Genomic DNA, 20347 nt, shown 5'->3' with positions numbered 1-20347 from the left:
TGTCCCCGCCTTATATACTCCCCAAACCTCATTTACCCTCCCCCCTTTCACTCATAGTGATTTGAATACCTTAAATTTACTGACAATATATTGTCAGAAGCATTGTCGTAATTAGCTAGTTTGGTTATACATCTTATCATGACCTCTACCATATTTACAATGCATATGACAAAAAGAAACTGTTTTTTACCTGGTATATATACCGGATATGAAATATTCGGACATCCCCTATTTTACCTACGACCGAATTCGCCTCTTTCGACAATTTACATTTAATTTACATGTATCCTACTTCATTTATCTCATTTTTAATCCATCAAAACTATCTTGCTGAATACATTACATGTAATAAGATGTGCTCTTTTTTTTTTAATAAAAATTTAGTTTTCATTTATTACTTAACCGATTTTATTTTAAAAATTAAGAGTACACAAATATTTTAAATAACAGAAAAAGCATGTGCGTCAGCAAATTTGTGCGTATGTCAAACCAACTTTCAAGTATTGCTATTATTTTTTTTTCAACAATGCAGCGTTTAGGGAAGATAACTTTGAGAGCCTTACATTATTTAAATTTTTTTTCTCCTCTAAACTTGAGTTCAAGACCACGTGTTTGATCTAATTTTACGCAATTTTAAAATTTCAAAAGTGCTTTTTTCTGTTCAAATTCCATTCAACCAGTCAAAGTGACTTTGAATAAAAGGAGAAAAATAATAAGAGAAAAGTTTGACTGGGTGTTTTATTGACCCAACTTGTATATCGTTAATTTCTAATTTTCTCGCACCTGCACAAGTTCTAGAGCCCTGACAAAAGCCGCTGCTTCTGAATTAAATCGCCGTGTTCCCCCCTTCATGTCAAGATTTAAAAGTGATGTTGGATGAATGGTGTTGCCATCTTGAAGCATAATATAGTTCCCATGCAGTGTTTGGACCATCAAGAACGGCGAACGCGGGAGAGATCGGGAAAGCATTGATGAAACAAGTCGTTTAGTGGGACGACGAGGCACTTGGACCAGGTGTGGAGATGTTTGAAGGGGACCTTGGTTTAATCGAAACCTGCCATTGAGGAGAAATTAGCTTAATTTAAAAGCTGATTTACTGTAGTTTCAGTCGGGCTTTGAACCGTAGGTAAACACGAGGGAGGATCCGAAAGGATATAGTCACCAACTGAAGATAAACACCGGGACTCAAGAGATGTTCAAAGTTTTAAATGTTACCGAGAGCTAATTAGCAAGGAAAATATTGCCTTAAACGTACTGTAACCTCTATTATCAAAAATTACAAGTAACGGCAAAGATAAAAAAGATTGCTTTTGGATTTAAGGATTGTTAGACATTAACTGAAACAATTTGGTAGGAAATAAAGATACGATCGGTTCCTATATTCCAATCTATAATGAACATGTCGGAAATGTGGTTTTTGTAAACTGTAAATCATACCAGACATGAGAAATGTCGGTTTACTTGTTAATAAAAATATTGAAACGGATAATGAGAATTCTTAGAAAAAAAGCGCAAATCCCCTGCGTATAAAATGTTACCTGAAGGTGTAAACATGAGCACGAGGTATTCGAATTCATGAGCCGAATCTGACAGGTGGCGAACCAATGAGGATGCGGGACGGGTGGAGTCAAGTTTTCTAGCTGCCTCGTGCTTCACAGTCTCTAATGAATATTTAAACACGTATTTATTTTAGCGTAATCGGGAAAAAACAAAACAAAAATCTATGTGCTTCATTGAGCATAAATTGAAAGTAACGTGTATACGTTGGAACATAACCACTATGTTGGCATGTGTAAATATAACGAACGTTTGAAATCTCTGTTCACAATACTGTGACTTTTAAATTGTCTAGGTGTCTTCTGACCAATATCTATGCCAGGTGTCCGCGGTGTAAGGTACTCTTGAATTCTCGAGTGTTTTGGGAGATTTTATTTTCTACGAAGAATGACACTGACTTATTACTCAAGTGACCTACCTGGGTGAAATATCTATATACCTTTGTTTTTCCCTCTTTTTTCTGGACTAATGTCAGTTATCACAAATTGAAAGCCGTATAGAGCCGATGGAGTCTTAGAGGAAGAACGAACAACATGCCAAATAGTGGAAGACGGGAGACTACACTTATTATTTCTAGATAACGGTGTAAACTCGTGACTCTTTGTATGTATTTTTTATTTATTAATAATCGGGCTAAGAATGAATGGATTCTTTAAGACCTCGTCCATTAGAGAGAGTGTGATATTTATGTGTTGGTTTCTGATTCTGTGCGCTTGTATATCCGTATCCGGCAAAAAACAGAAAAATCAGAAAACGGTTTCACCATCGTCAAATCAAACGGAGGTCATCCAGAGGCTGTCCAACTTTTTTGGAATAGACAGAATTCCGGGCCGGATTTTCAGGAAACCCCCTCCGGATTACATGATAGATTTGTACAACAGTATAACGGACAGCGGGGGACTGATGAAGCGGGAAAGTCCCTATAAGGCGGACGTTATCCGAAGTTTTCCTGATAGACGTGAGTAGAGCTTCCGGTATAACTTTTTTTTCTTGGTGAAGAAAGCAGTTTTTCTGTTTTTTCTATAGCGAGATATCTCTCATGAATTTCAAGATTAAATGCATTTATCTTGAATAAAATCACATGCGTAAGTGTGAAGATTAGACAAAATTTCCCTTGGCGCGTTCTCCCATTGAGAGACGATTTTACAAATAAAAATTTTCCAATCTGTAGGAGATGTTGAAAGGAAAAAGAAAAAAATGTTAGATATAATATTCTGCTGGAGACCCCCGATAATGCTCATTTTATAGGCACCTGGTAATTTGTGTTGTGATAGGCATCATAATATTAGGTATATACTGTCTTAACCTTTGAAATTGACCCCCCGAGACACGCCGAGCCCTCGCCATTGTGGAATCAGACGAGATTTCATATTCAGTTTATTACGAACATTAGGCAGACAATCAATTTCAATAGACGACTTAGCTTCGTTTTTTAAACTCGTTTGAACTCCAATTATGCGATTTTATCTCTTTGTGACGGTTTCGAAAGGGATGTGCGATTTATGAGGGTTTTCTCTAAGCGCTCCGTCGCGTACGGAGCCAGTGGCTGTCCTATTTTGCAGTTCGATATCGCTATATCTTCGACAGTCTTTTTGACGCAAACGGGACAGTTGCTCCGAAACGGGTTGGGATTCCTAGGAGGACGTAAGCCTTCATGTTGTTTTGCGAACAAATGCGAGTAAAATTTATCTCACATTAATAAAGAAGTTTAATAGATTTATACTGTTGCATGTCATAAGTGAATTATTTAATAATGAGTATCTTTCTCGCGTCGGCGCTCCAGCGTATCCCGGAGATAAAGTTGTTTCTCATTATGGCTCATACCAGGTTCCCATTTCAAACCCCAGTGTTCAGTTTTCCTTTAGATATAAATGTCGTTGTAAGAATTCAGCTGTTGTGCAGCAATATCAAAATTAGCAGGAGCACAACGGACGGGCTTGTCTAGAATCAGTGCGCACTGTCGGTGTATAGTGTGCGCTGTCAATCTACATGCAGCGTGCACTGTCAATTTCATGTGATATAGTAGAAGTCGATTTTTATCCCAATAAACCAGCGGGGAGAATAAAATGAATCTTTGCGAGATGATTTTCAAATGGGTAACATGATTGAGTTTCTAGTAGATTCTGCACGAAGCCCTCAACCGCGAGACAAAGGGTGCTCGCCACACGCACTTGTATTCCCCAATTCCGATAATTGTCAACAATTTCTCACCTGTCAACAAGACAAATGAGTAAGAGGCCATCTTAATCGTCACTAGGTTACTGTGTGTATCAAGTTCCGCATCTTTTCCACATAATTTACCCGAACAGCTCTCTATATTTATTGGCTATCTATACCCATATCTCAGTCTCGCGAGGTTCTCTGTCTTATTGGATATGATAAAGTTGTTGCGTATAGAGGGCAGTGAATGTCCTAGCAGGGGATGAGACCGTATACATGAATTAACAGTCGCATTCGACACCCGCAGGTGTTAAAATTGTCAACACAGGTGTACAGATTCGCACGGTGTCTTGGCCAGATTTTAGATCCTTAAATCCCTGTATGTGCATTATGGAAGATTAAGCAAAACGGGCAAATTTCTACGGAAAATTTCACTTTTCAAAAGTTTCGATGAGGCCTCAGCTCAAATTGTATTAGAATGTTAATCTGTTATAGCGCTGCAGCTATGATACATGTCGTCGGCTGTCCACATTAATACAGGTGGTTCCTTTAATGCATTGTAATTTAAGAGGGGAACAAAAGTAGAGAAAGTTGTATTGTGCTGAAAACCATCTGTGAAGAAATTTGATTTCTGCTGTTCAAATAATAAGTCTTGTAAAGGGACCACCTCGCACGCACGACTCCCATTTATATTGTGAGCGGATGAATGCGATACCCTTCATAGTGTGCCTATATTCGGTTTGATGTCGATGGTTATCTTAGATATCAGGTGTGAAACATATATATAGACCAAATTACAATGTTATCAAGCCCCCAGTTTATTAAATATTAGCAGTTTGTATTTATAAATAACTTCATTGAGGATATAAAAGTTTCATGCGTACACAAATTCCAGGCCAGATTATTTTAAAAATCGACTCACTGTTCTAATTAAAACAAAATGTGATATTTTATTAATAATCGGCGTTCTCAGGGGGGCAAATTCACGCATAGTTAAAGTTAACCTGCAAGTGCAAACGAAGACACAGATTAACATCTCAGGTCAAAACCAAACCGTGTGGAATTCACCTTTCCGCGTGTTATTAATCGCTGGTAGGTTTGAAAGATGTCGCGAGGACCTTGTTCGGACTGTTGAACGTCGCTGATCCACGCGTATTCTCTCATCCTCCGGGGCATGCAGGCGAAACCCGGTCTCTTAAACACTCAAATAATTGGCCAAAACGTACTGGAGACTACATTCCTTCAGCATACAACCCGAAACCAAACTTGATACTTATTGAGCGGTTGCAATACCAAACTTTACATGCATACTTTATCTATTTATTTGTCGGTGTTATTTACAATCATGCTTAAAACCAGTGCTTGAGAATTACTTTTATTTCAGCAGTTTAATGATTAGTGTTTCGAGTTTCTGTCAGCAGCATGTTTTGTTTTCTATGGAATTACATCAGCAGCTATTTCTTTAATTGTTGATGGGCGTCGCCTCTATCAAGATACGCATGTACATTGCGAATTGATATCAATCATATTCATATTACTTAAAAAATGAAAAACGATTGAAAATTGAAACATATACATATAACTGGTATTGATTACATTTTCCCGTTAGTAGGGTGTGAATGAATAAATTTATCTGTGTATGACAAATGCATATAAAATGGTGGGCGGAGGGGTGTAGTTTTACGTACGGAAGTGAAAAGTCGACATGACAAAGCATTTAAAAGTCAAAACAATTAAAAGTTTATCTCAAGATTACTATACATGAACGAGCGGAAATCATATCTGCTAATATCATGTTACACTATCGCATTTCATCTTACTTCATAGATGAAAACGGAGGTTAAATATTTAAACTTAAAATACCATATCCAAGTGCGAACGGCCAGAATTATACTGTATCGATAAATATGATAAAAATTTAACGCAAATAAAAATTTCCCGCTACCCCATCCCCCAAACCTATCTCCCCAAAATTTCAATATAATCTGATGTCATTTATTGAATAAAGAAAAAAGTAGTCCGTATTAAAATCTTAATTTGACTCTCGAATGCCGTTTCATTTATCCATTGTGTAATAATTTGGCGCAGTATTCATGATGTATGAAGTTCCGTTCTCTCTGCAAGCGGCATATACAAAGCAGGCTATAGTTCATTTGACACCAACAGTTTGTAGGGTACTTCATAATAGTTTGTAAACATATTTATATTGTATGGTAAACACGTTTAAACAACCTTTGACTTCAATGGATTTTTTTCCAATTTGGATTTCAATGCTCTAACATCACAGGTGCGCAAGAAGCCCTTTTTCCAAAAAGTCTATAATATGCCACAGATGAACCAACGCAAATAAGAAGTGATTTTCTACCTTTGAATGCCTTTAGATTGGGATTAACATATCGTTGTGAAACTTTTCATGGGTTTAATGATTCTCATTTGCAAACGGAACAACATGTATAAGGGAAAAGGTCCTTAAATCAAACTGATATACCAGTTATAGCTAGTTCAAATCTTCGAAATGTTAGAGAAATCAAGTCTTATTGAAATTATTTTACTATTCGTGTACAAGTACTTGGGAACTAAATTCTATCCGTCGAACGGAAGAATTTTTGCATCCCCACCTGTGACGTGACATCTTTTTGATGTATAGTATTAGGTTTTACCAGCAAGATTTTATCAAACTCTGACCCACCCATGTTTTCTTGCAAAAGTTAGTATGACATCCCAAAATTAAGAAATCTCGACAGAAATTATAATTTGTTATACTCGTGTCTTGTTATCACTTGCGTTGGCTGGGTTTAGTTTGACGGAAAAGGACACCCACGAGCTTTCCTCAAAACTTGCATAATGAACAACAAAACATTCTTATCTTCTTTTGCTAGAGAGTTGATATCATTTTTCTGCTGTGTATACGATGAGAAAAAGACAATAAAATGCTAGTGATCTTTCGGCGAGGTACTCGTATTTCACTCTTTACATCCAAGCAAGAGATTACTTTTCAGACGATTTCTGCCGTTGGAAAGAAAACTTGTGAGCCTTAAATAATTTATATCAGGTCTGCAATTTTGCAAAATTGGCGTTTTCGTTGGGTATAATGAAAACGATTAGAGGGCGATAAGACTATAAAAAAAAGACAAAACGGTGTGCAAAGACTAAACACATTAGTGACTCGGATTGCGTTGGATGAGTAGTTAAAGTGTCTAGACAGACGCACGGTGTTAATCAAATCATAGAGGAAAGCATATACATCGCTTCTTATAACAAAACAAGAAAACAATAGGTGATTGACATGTTTCAACATCTTTTTAATTCGAGCAGCCTTGACTTGAATTATTTCTGATCCGATAAAACACATCAGAAAGATAACAGGAAGTAAACTCTTAAAGATGATCAGCATCTCTGCGGGAAGACGCTTGAAAAAGAGGCGACGCCTCGTGCGGGTGATCCTTCTTTAATTTCCGTGGGATTACATTCATGCTTGTTAGCAGTGGTAGATTGATCTACTTATACCTCTATCCATTACACTTTAGCAATGGATACACGTACTTTGCTTTCGTTAGCGACAAATTTTAATAAAACCATATGGTTTGTTGTAAACCATTCTTTGAAAACCAGTTGGAGGACTTCGCAGGGCCAAAAAAAAAAAAAGATTTAAAAAAAAATAAATAATACCACATTTTAACCGAAAAATACGCGAATATTGGATATTTTATATAGCATTCCATTAGATAACACATAGTTTGTCATGATCATTAATGTCCGATAATTCTATGGAATTTTATCGACAACCGGAGACTGTGAGAGATTTCAATTGTCCTCTGTATGAAGCAATATTTATAATGGTGAACGTATCGAATTTTTGACACATTTAATGTTTCTGACTGTTGATACCACAAGGCGTATAAATGTAAATAAATACGGGTGGGGTTTGCTAAATTCTTTATTATTTTCTAATCTCTAAAACTGACTTGCATTAGGTGATCGTGGGATTGTTATGAAAAATGGATTTACGGAGAAGTATAATAATCGAACGTACTGCAAGAGAAAACCTGCACTCCCCATAAAAACCTGGAACGAGATATTTTGACAGAAAAATCAATTTGAATAACTTTTTATGATTAATGAATTTTATACACAATACCCGCAAAATTATCATGCGCTGGTCAAAGATCATTAATCTGGGGGAATGCGCGAGGAGAAACGAGAGGTAGAAAAAAAATGAAATCCGAATTTTACAGGTGGTGTTATTAACCGTGATATTCATTTGAATAAGTATTCCGGGTCTGAATGAAGAAGCCCTCGAACCGAACACTGTGTATACAGGTTATATAAAAGAGTCTCAATATTTTGATAGTTGTAAACAAGATTCAATAGAAAGCATTTGCATTATCCTGGAACAGGTGTGGAGAAATACTTATCTCACACTTATCTAATAATATAACACCTGGATAGAGTAGGCAAGCATTGTCCGGACCTCTCACCAGTTCTCATTTTCTTTGATGTATGGGGTTTCATTCACAATTTTGTAAATCGAAATTGAATTTGGCTATCGTAAGGGGGGATTTTAGCGTATGTTTGTTTGGATTTTTAATTAAGGTTAGGAATGGAGATCTTGTACAGCAATAAAACTGATGAGCTTATTGAGTCTTTAAGAATTACTATATCTGAAACAAGGTTCATATTTTTTTTTTTACTTTTTGGCCAACCCCCGGCTTGAAATCATTTTACTTAACAAATATATCGACGTTCATGACCCAAATTAGGAAATTGGTCAATGACGTCATATACATGTACATAATGTTATTGTCTACCATTTGGTTTAATCGAACAATAAATGCCATATTCATTGGGTCATGTGGACAGCAGGGTTGCTTCCAGATATAATATGCTGCTGGTGTAATTATTTTGCTAAATAACGAACTCTTGTAACTCATACGAATATTTGTACTGTAGTGTGTAAATGGAACTATACTGTAGTCATTGTCTTGCTGTAGTACATTTTCGTAGAAGGAAAAGCTCTATCTTTTATATCAGAAGTTTCTACAACTAATCGCAATTTTGACTTAATTCTCCAAATTCCGTATTTTCAATGCTTGCTACATGTAGATGCATCGATCGGTCGCGAAAATGGAAGCGAAAATAGTCCACGAAAACTTGGCCTCATAGTGAGATACCATGTAAACAAATCTTTGATATAGTTATTTTAAAAAAAAACCACATATTTTGAACGCATTTTTTAAGTAGCTTAAAAAGAAGTTCAAAAATGCGTATTAACATACGCTAGCAAATTTATTACGAAATAAATTCGGTTTTCAAAATACATGTAATATACTCATCAGTAAATGTACCAAAATCAACTTGCAAAGTGGTTGCAATTAGAAACTGCACTTGGTCCATCATACGAGGTTGTTGCAATGAAATATTCTTCATATACAACATTGGAAGGTGGTTGCAATGATTAAGTGAACTTGGACCTCTTTTCCTCATTGATTCCATATTTGGATTACACAGAATCGTATATTTTGTTTTGTACTTTATGTTAAACCGTTGCTTCACTTACTCATCACAACACTGGAGTTGGCCACTGCTCTTGTTTCCTAATTATGAATAATTCCTTATAATCGTACTCTTGTTATAAATAATATGATATACGAGCCCCTGTCTTTGTTTTCCCCCACTACCCAGCGGCGACGTCTAGTTACGCAATTAGTGTGTGCTGATGTTAATTAAGCAATGGGGTGATTTTTATGCGGGGTTCATGGTTTGCTCTTTTTAACTCATTATTCATAAAATTCAAAACTTTATGATTCATTTCCCCATTCAAAACCCCCATTGTCGTTTTAAAACAAATTGAATAAAACGTTTAGTGTTGGCGAACACGATTAGTCATTGCTGTTTAATTAAACAGTGTTTATCTGTTCTATCATAAGCGCCTTTGACAATTCCATGTGATATACATGCAATAATTTACTATGTTTATCAAAAACATTGCTGGTACGGGGACATTACACTCAAATTACGAATGAGATTACACTCGAAATCACGCATAGTGCTGCATTTCACAACACAGGCTTTTAATAGATTTTACCTTAAATATATTAAGCCCGATATTTTATATCTAGATATTTGCAGATCTTTTTTTTTCTATTTTGACATCAATGTATTAAGAAAATCACAACTTGAAAAATGGAATTTTTGAAATAATTTGAGTGCACATTTCCCAGAAACACGGGACTTGGAATCTGTTAATGCCTTGATGCCAGACACTAAGTCAGTGGTGAAAAGCGACGAGCACAGATACCGACTGAGATATATCTAAAATTTCATTCAAGAAAATAAATTCTCACTGCGTTACCCGTGTCTATATGATCATGTACACGATAGGCTTTGTGTGCCTGATAAAAATCGTTTGATTGAGGTACAATATACATCTAAGAAATCCATTTGATTCCATGTTTTTCAATATCTTATCACGACCTTAGTCTGTAAACTCGAGCTATCTCGTTCCGATGATCCTCTCGGCGATAACTCGCATGACCTCTTAATTAGGGTTTCCGTTTTGATGATTCAAAACAAGGCGTATCCCTTCCAATTAAGACACATTTATTCCGCATCATCTTTAAAAAGCCCATTTTATGGACCTTTTTAGTGCGAATACGTTAGTTATCTGATATTCCATAGATCGCTTCTAATACCTAGCCGTATTTATACTTGAAAATTTAATATCGCGAAATATAAGTGAGATAGAGTATTAGTCGGTACTGAGGATTATCGTTCTATTCAAGTAAGGTTGCTGGATTTTCTTCTTGTCAGATTGTGCAAATCTTGCATCACACAAATTATCGGTATCTCAGGTGTGATCCTACCTGGCAATTTTTAGTAGATTCATACATGGGATGCGTCCAGAGCAAAGGTTGTTTTTGCAATTGCATTTTCAACACACTTTTTATTGCTCGGTTGCGTTGCACTAAATGCGTACTCCCTGTGCAATCAAATTTTTATGAAAGATAAAAGTAAAAAACAAATAGTAAAAAGAAATCAGTTATCTACACAACTGAAATATTGGGATGATAACAAACAGCCTTTTTCTTTCAATGGAACTATTAAGGAGCGTTTGCATTATAACAAAGCAATGATATTATGTTGTTGGCGATAGATGTACCAAGCTATAGTCTCCTTCCTGTAACGTCGTAATTTGGTGATCAAGTCTCTACTTTTATATCAATCATATATGAAACGGGGAATTCCTTTGAATATATTAAAGCAATATCAATGACAAGTTCATTGTATAAACATTAATTTGAGAGTTAAAAGAAAATAAATAATCGCACGTCCGCATGGCTCCACAGAGCCCCTGGAGAATAAGTGTAAAGTGATCTCACATTTTAACTTGTAATTAATATTTTTCCTTAAAGGAGCTGTAAATGATTAAATAATTACTGTTAAGACAGGCGGATAATGAGAGCAAGTTCTTTCTAATATTACACTTCTTGAGCGATGGATATCAAAGGATATCTGCTTTCTAGGCGCAAATGAAATTAACATGTGTCATTCAAAGCTGTTGGTTTCGTACTTTACGTACAAACTAGAAAAAATAACCACGTTTTTTTTCTTTTTCAGAGTGGAACCAGTCAATGCATTTCCATTATAACATATCATATCTTTCGGAAAGGGAGAAAATTCTAGCTGCAGAATTCCATGTTTTTAAAATGCGTCCAGCTCCTCCCAAATTTAAGGAGTCTAAACCTCCTTACGTCATTGAGGTAATTTACAATCCATTTTCACTGCACTTATGACACATTGTCCTCATTTTCTCACAAATAAATGTGAAATTTTGGCTCTATTGTTTAATTTTTTGTTGTGTTATTTTTCTTAAGTAACAAAAAATTTACCGACGTCATCAACTTGATAATACTTAAGTTGCCATTTTTTGATACGTCACAGTTCGACCGACCGCATACTGATTGAACATATAGTTAATATTGCTGTTGGTTGTATTTTCAGATAAAGATTTATCAAGTTCTTGATCCCTCAAATATATATTCAATAAATGGATTAAAACTTTTGGATGCGAGGAGAATAAGTGCTCTGGGGCATGGATGGTATGTGTTCAGCGTAAAGAAAGCAGTGGAAGCCTGGGTGAATGGCACCGCAGAGAATCATGGTATTTATCACGTGACACGAACAAAACTCTCATGCAAAGGCTTTACCGAACATTTGATGATTGAATTTAGCTATTATATTAAGTGGCATTATATTGTAGGTTTCCTTGTTTCTACGACTTCTGTGATTGGCCATGAAGTAAACGGAAGTTACGTAAGATTTGCCCAACGTCATCAACACCACGATAGTAAACAACCAATATTGGTTGTGTACACAGATGATGGAATGTCGAGACATCCCAACTACATTTCACCAAATGATGAAGGCAAGAATTTGCATTCTTTACCAACGCGATTTCAAGAAAAGCATTTATTCTTTGAGTTTGCTTTAGGACTCGTTCGTTGACATTTGAACACGACCTTTCAGATGTGAAATATGGGTTATGATGATTTTACAATTGCTAGTATATATATTTTTTACGAATTATAAAAGACCGCTTTCTCGAGGCAGCGCGTTGCAATATTGCATTTCAACGTCCACTTCATCATGATTATTGATATTAAGTGCTATATAGATCAATTTTATGATTTTTTAGCTCTACTTCCTTAGTTTGCTGGAATTACTTAGTATACCGAACAACTTAACCCGGATTAAAAAAAAATAGATCATCGTCCCATACATATTTGTTTCTGACTGATGCCTGTTTTACAATTACCACGAACATGTGATATTCCTTTGAATAAATACATTCGACGCCTTTTAAAACAAATACTTTATCGCCAGAGCGGCATCAAAGAAATCGGTGATATTAACCACACACTTCGGCTTCAATATGAATTGATGGATCCTTAGATATCACACCAGATCCGATTCATCCTGTCTAGCTCATGTGTACGCCATCCGCTGATTTACTTTTCTGTACATTTGAGGGTGTAAAACAAATAAATAATTACCTAATCATTAAAAGCAATTTAATTACATCATTTTCACATGTAGAAGGCTCTTCTCATTCCGGCATTTATTTGGATTGTTCAAAAGTACACAGAATTGGAATTTAGTTGTTTAGATGATGGTGCACACAGAGAGAGAGAGAGAGAGAGAGAGAGAGAGAGAGAGAGAGAGAGAGAGAGAGAGAATTGAATGGCAATGCAAAACTCGGATAATGTTTTAAAAATCACTACAAAATTATACCTCGTTTAATATCTTAGGGACTTCTATATAATCAATTGATCCTAATCAAATGGAAGATTCTTATCAGAACTGTCAGATAACAGAAAATTCTTATAATCAAAGACGACAGACAAAACTACTTCATTTAGTCGTGAAAGAATATCTGTGCACTTTTCGAGTTGACCTCTTGTTAAGGTCACATTCCTTGCTTCCAAACTTATTTTGAACGTATTTACAGCGCCGATTCTATCTCTGAGATTTCTTCAGCAGATACCATCAACGCTGTATATTTATGGATTTAGAAAAAATAATGAAAAAATATAGCTGATCTGTATCTTGTTGACTCTGTTTTAATTGACAAGATCGACAAAAGCCAGTCATTTGTGATAGCTATCCGATTAAAATGGCGGCCCTGAACGGTTCCTTAATGACGTAATTACGAAACGAGGATATTTCATATAAAATCAACGACGTCATTTTTGTGATGAGCGCAGATTTTATTACACAGGGAAACCGAGATTTTTAGAACTTGTATAGTATGTGATACCCTTTCTACAATTATTGCAACATTGTAGTCAACTTTAAAACTCTAGAATAAATTCTTCGTCGAGGAGTTAAAATTACAATGATGTTACAAAACCTACTATAGTGATTAACGAACGAAAAAAAATGTCTCTTAGAATTGAACTCGGTCATGTATTGCCTACTTAACTAAAAACTACTCACATTACGTAAAAACTATGTTACGTTAATGTCCTCTAAACACATTTCATAATTAGGACTAAATTATGGGTTCTGAGTTTTGGCCAATCTTTAACATGCAAAAAGCCCTATGCTTAGCATTGTTGTAGCAAAATTGCATAAGATTTCCGTCAGTCTGATTTAAACTGTTCCCTAGTTTTAGCTGACCTTTTGCAAAACGATCAAATTTCGGAAATATGGTTAATTAATTTAATTCCTTTCCGAACAAATCCCCCCCCCCCCTCGGTGTGTATCATGTGAAAACCACAAATGCAAAAACAGTCTAAATGCATTAATATTGTTCATGTTGATTTGGCCAAAATATATATTTCTATGGTTGGAATATTTGCAACGTAGTTGAATATCATGGTTAGTAATTCAACTCTCTTCTTAATATTTCTTGATCTTGCTTATTTCAGATTATTTACAAATAAAAGAAGATATTGCGAAGAAAGAAAGAGCAAGGTTAAGGAATTTCAAACAAGTTGTTAGACTCTTAAACGAGAAAGATAGAGACGAATATTACAATGAACATCTTCAGAAACTTTTGGGAAACACCACGTTAGCGAGAAAAAGAAGAAGTACAGAGGAAGGAAACAGTAAAAATTCTAGTAAAATTAACACTGTGCAAAAGACTCGCAAAAAGCGAAGGCGTCTCTCGAAAGAAGAGCGCAAGAAACGCAGGGAGGAAAGAAAAAGACGGAAGAACAAGAAAAAGGGTAAAAAGGGGAAAGGAAAGCGAGCTTTGGATTTCCGGTATAATCGCAAAAGACGAAGTTGTGCAAAACATGAAATGTACGTTGATTTCGACGAAATAGGATGGTCAGGGTGGATTATATCCCCAAAAGGTTACAACGCTTATCACTGTAAAGGAGCCTGCCCTTTTCCTTTGGGACAGAGTCAAAAACCTACAAATCATGCAACAGTTCAAAGCATTGTCCACGCTCTAAAAGTGGGCAACGATGTTTCCACGCCGTGTTGTGTACCCAACAAACTATACTCGATCAGTCTTCTTTACTTTGATGACGATGAAAATGTCATCCTCAAACAGTACGACGACATGGTCGCAGCAAGTTGTGGGTGTCACTGAAACAAGCGCGGGAAACCGGACTAGTGCATATCACTCGGAAAGCTGTACTGGCCAAACTATCCGTCAGGTGTCGCTTCAGATGACGTACTTACAATGTTTCAGCGTGCGAATGCGGGGAAAAAAGCCGACACAGAATTCGAATAAAGTTAAAAAATGATGACGAGATTAGACATTTGTGATAGCGATTTATTGGTTCCCCATAAAAAAAGATATGTGCGAATATTTTCATAATTGATTTCATGGTGAAACAATTTTCAAGGATTTTTAAGAGAAAACAGGTCGACGACTGCTCGTAGAATATAAAATCAATGGTGTGTCAAATTTATAAGGACTAAAGTAACAAGGTGTAAAAAAGGGCATCGCAGGCGATAAAAAAAAACTTTTGAAAAAAGCAGTCTGAACCAAACTGAAAAAACCAGGGAACACTGTGAAAAACGGTCATAAACGAAACTTTATGAGATTAAATTGCGAAAGCTCGTTTGAATGTATTTAAGATATTGTAGGAGAGAGAGAGAGAGAGAGAGAGAGAGAGAGAGAGAGAGAGAGAGAGAGAGAGAGAGAGAGAGATCGTGTTAGTTGCTGTATTAATGTTTGTTTGCAATGTTAAAATGACTTGTATTAAAATCATAAGATTCATATAATTGTCATTGCCCCGTATGTTAGTACATACTAGTATATGTAGCATGAAAAGATTAGAAAAATAAATGAAATACTGAAGTCATTCGTATACAAAGACAAAATGCGTGCTAATGGCTTCTTTATACATGAACATTCCTTTGAGTAACCTACATTTCAGATCATTAACAATTTTATCGGAGTAGTAACAAAAATATCAAAACGTAAGAACAATATTTACATTCGTAGATTTTGAGAGACTTCAACAATGTTTTCTTGTTGCTTGATGTTATTTTATTATTCTTGTTTATTGCTATATTATAAGCAAGTATTTTTGTAGCTGAATATATGTGTGTGAGACGTAAAGGCGGGTGTCTGTGTTATAAAAATTCAAAGATTTGTTTTTCGTCGTTAAAAAATGTTCAAAGCCGTACTTTGCATTTCTCTGTTTGAACCTATGTAAAAAATATGTTGTTACTATTGTACATAAATAAAAAAAGAAAGCTGCTATCAGATTGTCATCTTTTCCGGGGCTTTATTTTTGGCTGTGTAGTTTCGCAGCATTTTGCTGCATGATAGTCGCAGACGAACTGTCCATCGAAGCAGACGATAACGTAAGATCCAGGATGGATTAAAGATTTAAATGTTCTATTAATCACTAGAGAATTAAAGAATGTCTTCTATCTTCAAAAGTACAGGTATGTTTCGTAAATTTGATGGGATTATTAAAAATCAATTACGTCGACAATTGCAATCTGATAAATCGAAACATTGCTCAAATCAAAAGGTTTGATGTTACACACAAGGCGCCATTGCTATGAAATAATTTCATTAATCCTGAAGTCCCTGGTACAATAAAATACAAAATGCGTGTGATATTTCATTTGCAGGAGACTACACGGGAAACTATTGAGAAACCCTACGGCACACGGGTATATACTTACCTGAATATCACTTTCAATAATATCTCTCTCTCTCTCTCTCTCTCTCTCTCTCTCTCTCTCTCTCTCTCTCTCTCTCTCTCTCTCTCTCTCTCTCTCATATCAGTGAACGTATACAATGTAATTTACTAAAACATTTTTGGATTATATATGCGGTTTGAATGAAGGTGGGTAGCACTGCAAAAAAAAAAATACATGTACATAACCAAAGTTAGTGGCTCATGTAAACTCATTGCAGCCTTCATAGCCTGTATGAAACATCTATGACAGCATTTTTATATCTACATCGATCTCGGATTCATTTAATCAATTATCTATAAAAAGTGAGTAAAAATATGTAAATTAGTATCACAATCAATCAGCACGTTATGCAGAAGGGACAGCCAGTTTTCCCATATATGTGAAGGCTACAATGATGGTAACTATTCTTGGAAGGGCAGCTTGTGCGCCTAAATTTTTATCGCCCAAGCAAATAATCCACGTATGTAAAGTGCCCATTACAAAGATGGCATCAATGTGAAAGTTATTTCTTATAGCTACTTGAAATACAGTTGACTTTGTTTTAGCCAAACAATGCATATGATAGTAGTTTTTAAAGGTTTATGGAAATTGAATCCGTATATTCATACGCGAACGGGTAATTTCGCAGGATTCAGTCTCGTCAGTTTCTGTATGAATCATAAAAGATTTTTCCAAGAAATAGTGGAGAAAATACCTAGTTTGTGTAAATATCACAACAGCCGTGAATAAAATCGCCGGTATCGAATAAACTTCTTGCTTTTATTAGTTCCACAATATAACGCATCTATACACGTCGTTATGTGTTTCTCAATGAATATTTACTATAAAAATTGAACCTCTACTTTGCATAGCTGCAGAACAACAGCTCCATGGAAAAATCGGGAAGACGGACTGTGAAGCTCCAGCTGCATCCATACAAAAAAAATGTAATACTATATTTATTTCGCACAAAACTTGCGCACGCGCGCGGTTTTCGGGACTTTTTAAATTATTTAGGAATATGTTCTTTAAAAAAATTTAATACCATAAAAATCATTCCCCGTGGAGTTACACTTCTGCGGCTATATTATTTTTTTCAAATCTCTCTGACTTGCGATTATCTAGGTAGAAATGAACCACACTTACAGATATCACCCCAAAAAACCCATGACATTTCATTTTGAACTTTGAACCCTAAGTTGTGGCCCTATCTAATAACCGGTGGTTTTACCGTTATTTAAATAAAAATCATGTATGGCCATTTCTTTCTGGATAAAATTTTTTTACGGCCTGTTATTCTTCTTCCATCAATGTCTCATCCATCACCAACCACCATTGATGTACATGTACCTTATTGGTGTAATTACACCAAAGATGTCTAGTACAAATTAGCCATGCGGTTTTCGAAAAGAGGATGCAAATATGATTTGATAGGATCACTAAATATTTTGGCTCAGGTGAGCTACAAATACGTGATCATGTCAGGTATTGGAATGTCTTTTATGTTGTGAACACTGTCGGATAATTATGCCTGTGCCAAGGTGTCATATTTTGCACCCGCTTAAGATTAAGATGCAGTTTCGGAAAAATCCATGTATACCAAATGATTGACCTACAGCGTGTTTAACTACTTTTTATTGTTTAAGGTGTCTCACCTGACAGGTTAGATATTTATCTTAAAAAATTAATTTTCTATATGAAAATGATAATTCCGATTGAAAAATAAATTTCCTAAAGGAAATATTGAAAATCCTGTAGGTTTATCTATAAATCCTACATGAATTATATTTCCTAAAGGAGAAAAGTAGTTCCTACATGACTTCGATTCAGACAGGTATTTTTCTTGTAGGAAACTAAGGTCTTGTTAAAATCCTATCGGAATTTAAATTTCTATAAGAAAGTTCTTTTATTCCTGTAGGAAATTCTAAATATCCTATAAGAAAATTGTTTTTCCTATGGGGAAAATTTCTTTCCTTTAGGAATTCATTTTAAAGGTCGATATCTCACCTGACAGGTGAGATACATCAATAACAAAAGTAGTTATAAATTTTTTATGAAATGGTCCATCTTTTTTTTTTCATACATGCATATTGGCACTGGCATAATTACTGGCACAATGTTTGTAATTATGTTGTGGTTTTTCATGACACCTATAACTCACAAGGATCCAACGTGTATAGTCACATCATTACGTTAATTGTACAATAACATTTTCATAGGATATATTTGTACATGAACACAATGTCTTATCATGAACGTACATGTAGGTACCTTATTACAGAATGCCTAATGTCAACGTCAAGCTTATCTGAATCACAGTTTTCAGATGATTGAAAGGAAATGATCCATTTTTATTCAACAGGCTATGCATCTTGAGTGATTATTGAAATTTTTGAACTTTGGTCTTGAGAAATAATGGAATTGGTTTCGTATCAAAGCCTCTGCGTGGGTGTTTTTATGCCTACATGATGTTTACAAACTTCACGGTCATTTCCTTGAACGTGAAGTGAAGATGTGATATTAGTTTTCATTTATACATTAAAAAGTACAACAGTTTCTAGATTCCAGTCGGAGAGCGTCAAAGCGTCAAGAATTCAGGTCGACTTAAACACCTCTGGTTCTCTTGTGGTAATATGTGTTCCCCTTTGTCTATAATGCTTTGCCTTAAGGTTATCGAGGCACTTGTAGTGCACAGATAATTTCAGATTTGCCAATGACTGACATACTGCAGAATCGGACAATTCTCTAGCTGATAACTACTCTATAGTGTATGCGGGGGAAAGACCGAGAATTAAAGCTGCTTAGATTAACTTCAATAAATATCACCCACTTCTAGCGTTACATTAGAAAGATGAGGCATAAATCGCTGTTACATCTCCAATACGAATGAAAAGGCTCAATAAGGAAACGCTGTGTGCAGTATTCTAGGTGGACATGGAATATCTGCGTTAGCTTTGAACAAAAGGTTAATATAATCCCTCATCATTTAGCCAATAAAATTTCATGCAATAGATCATTGACAAGATATACCTTTAATCTTCTGTATTTTTAGAAATTTTCCGAACATTAGAGAAATAACGTTAAATCACGGTTCGCAATCAAACCTGTCTTCTTCATGTTAGCTTCCACTCTACACCCGATATGAACTTTTCTCACGAAAGCTGCATCCTACACAAGGGGAGTTAATCATGGCAATAAAAATGCTGTTCGATATAGTATCGATAATGTTATTCTACCTAATAGTATCCAATTAACCAATAAATTTCCCATGCCTAACTGCAATTAAGAAACGATTGAATCATTCCATCCCCCTTATCACAGCTGCAAAAACTAACGAAAACAGGGGGAGGAGTTTAAATGATTTACCTACACGGATATGAAGAGCATATTTCAGAATTTTCAGAAATAGATGCGATAAAATATAGTTCAGATTATTTTTAACCATAAATTCAAAGCAAAATTAAAAGCGTAATACTATTTTGAGAGTGAGGACAATCAAAACACCCAGAATCTTATCAACATGTCAAATAATAAGACATTCGTTCTTAAAAAGCCATCATTTATCTTGTTCTCCTAAGCGCTTAGATCTTCACTTCCTCTGTATAAATGCAACTCACACTCGTCAAATGACTCAGAAAGCACGTACAGACATGCTTAAAAGTCATAAATCTAGCCAAAAAAAACTCTTTCACAAAATTTTTTGTACTAGAAATTTTGATTAATCATTTCACTGATTTTCCTTCTTTTTTTCTTCAAACAAATTAGACCACACGATAACTCGACATCATGATCATAGAAAGTGTGGTGATGAAGTGACGACCTCCATGACCACGTGATATTTTGTCGTCTGCGCTTCCAGACAACAAATAACCGCTGATGACAGTTTGGCTGTTTTTCTTCTAAGTTTTCAAATGTCGCATGAAGGAAAAAATTTGATTATGTGTTTTGTTGCATAAAAAACAAAAAAATTCTG

The 20347-nt window shown here is 35.4% G+C and overlaps 1 protein-coding gene and 1 long non-coding RNA gene across 2 annotated transcripts; both read left to right on the top strand.

Moving 5' to 3' along the window:
• Nucleotides 1–1458: 1458 nt before the first annotated feature.
• On the top strand, nt 1459–15941 carry LOC105331162 (bone morphogenetic protein 2). Its single transcript, XM_011433252.4, has 5 exons — nt 1459–2515; nt 11335–11477; nt 11719–11878; nt 11978–12142; nt 14148–15941. Exons 1-5 carry the CDS (start codon nt 2197–2199, stop codon nt 14816–14818), a joined length of 1458 nt encoding a protein of 485 aa, XP_011431554.3. The 5' UTR covers nt 1459–2196; the 3' UTR covers nt 14819–15941.
• Nucleotides 15942–15986: 45 nt separating this feature from the next.
• On the top strand, nt 15987–20289 carry LOC117684699 (uncharacterized). The gene is made up of 4 exons (XR_004598400.2): nt 15987–16131; nt 16324–16365; nt 17247–17321; nt 20140–20289. It is a non-coding gene; the product is annotated as an uncharacterized lncRNA (long non-coding RNA).
• The last annotated feature ends 58 nt before the right edge of the window (nt 20290–20347 follow it).

This window comes from Magallana gigas, chromosome 7 (genome assembly GCF_963853765.1).
Source record: "Magallana gigas chromosome 7, xbMagGiga1.1, whole genome shotgun sequence".
In the NCBI taxonomy this organism is placed as follows: domain Eukaryota; kingdom Metazoa; phylum Mollusca; class Bivalvia; order Ostreida; family Ostreidae; genus Magallana; species Magallana gigas.
Note: the sequence above shows the minus strand (reverse complement) of the source record. Positions and strands in the feature narration are given on the sequence as shown.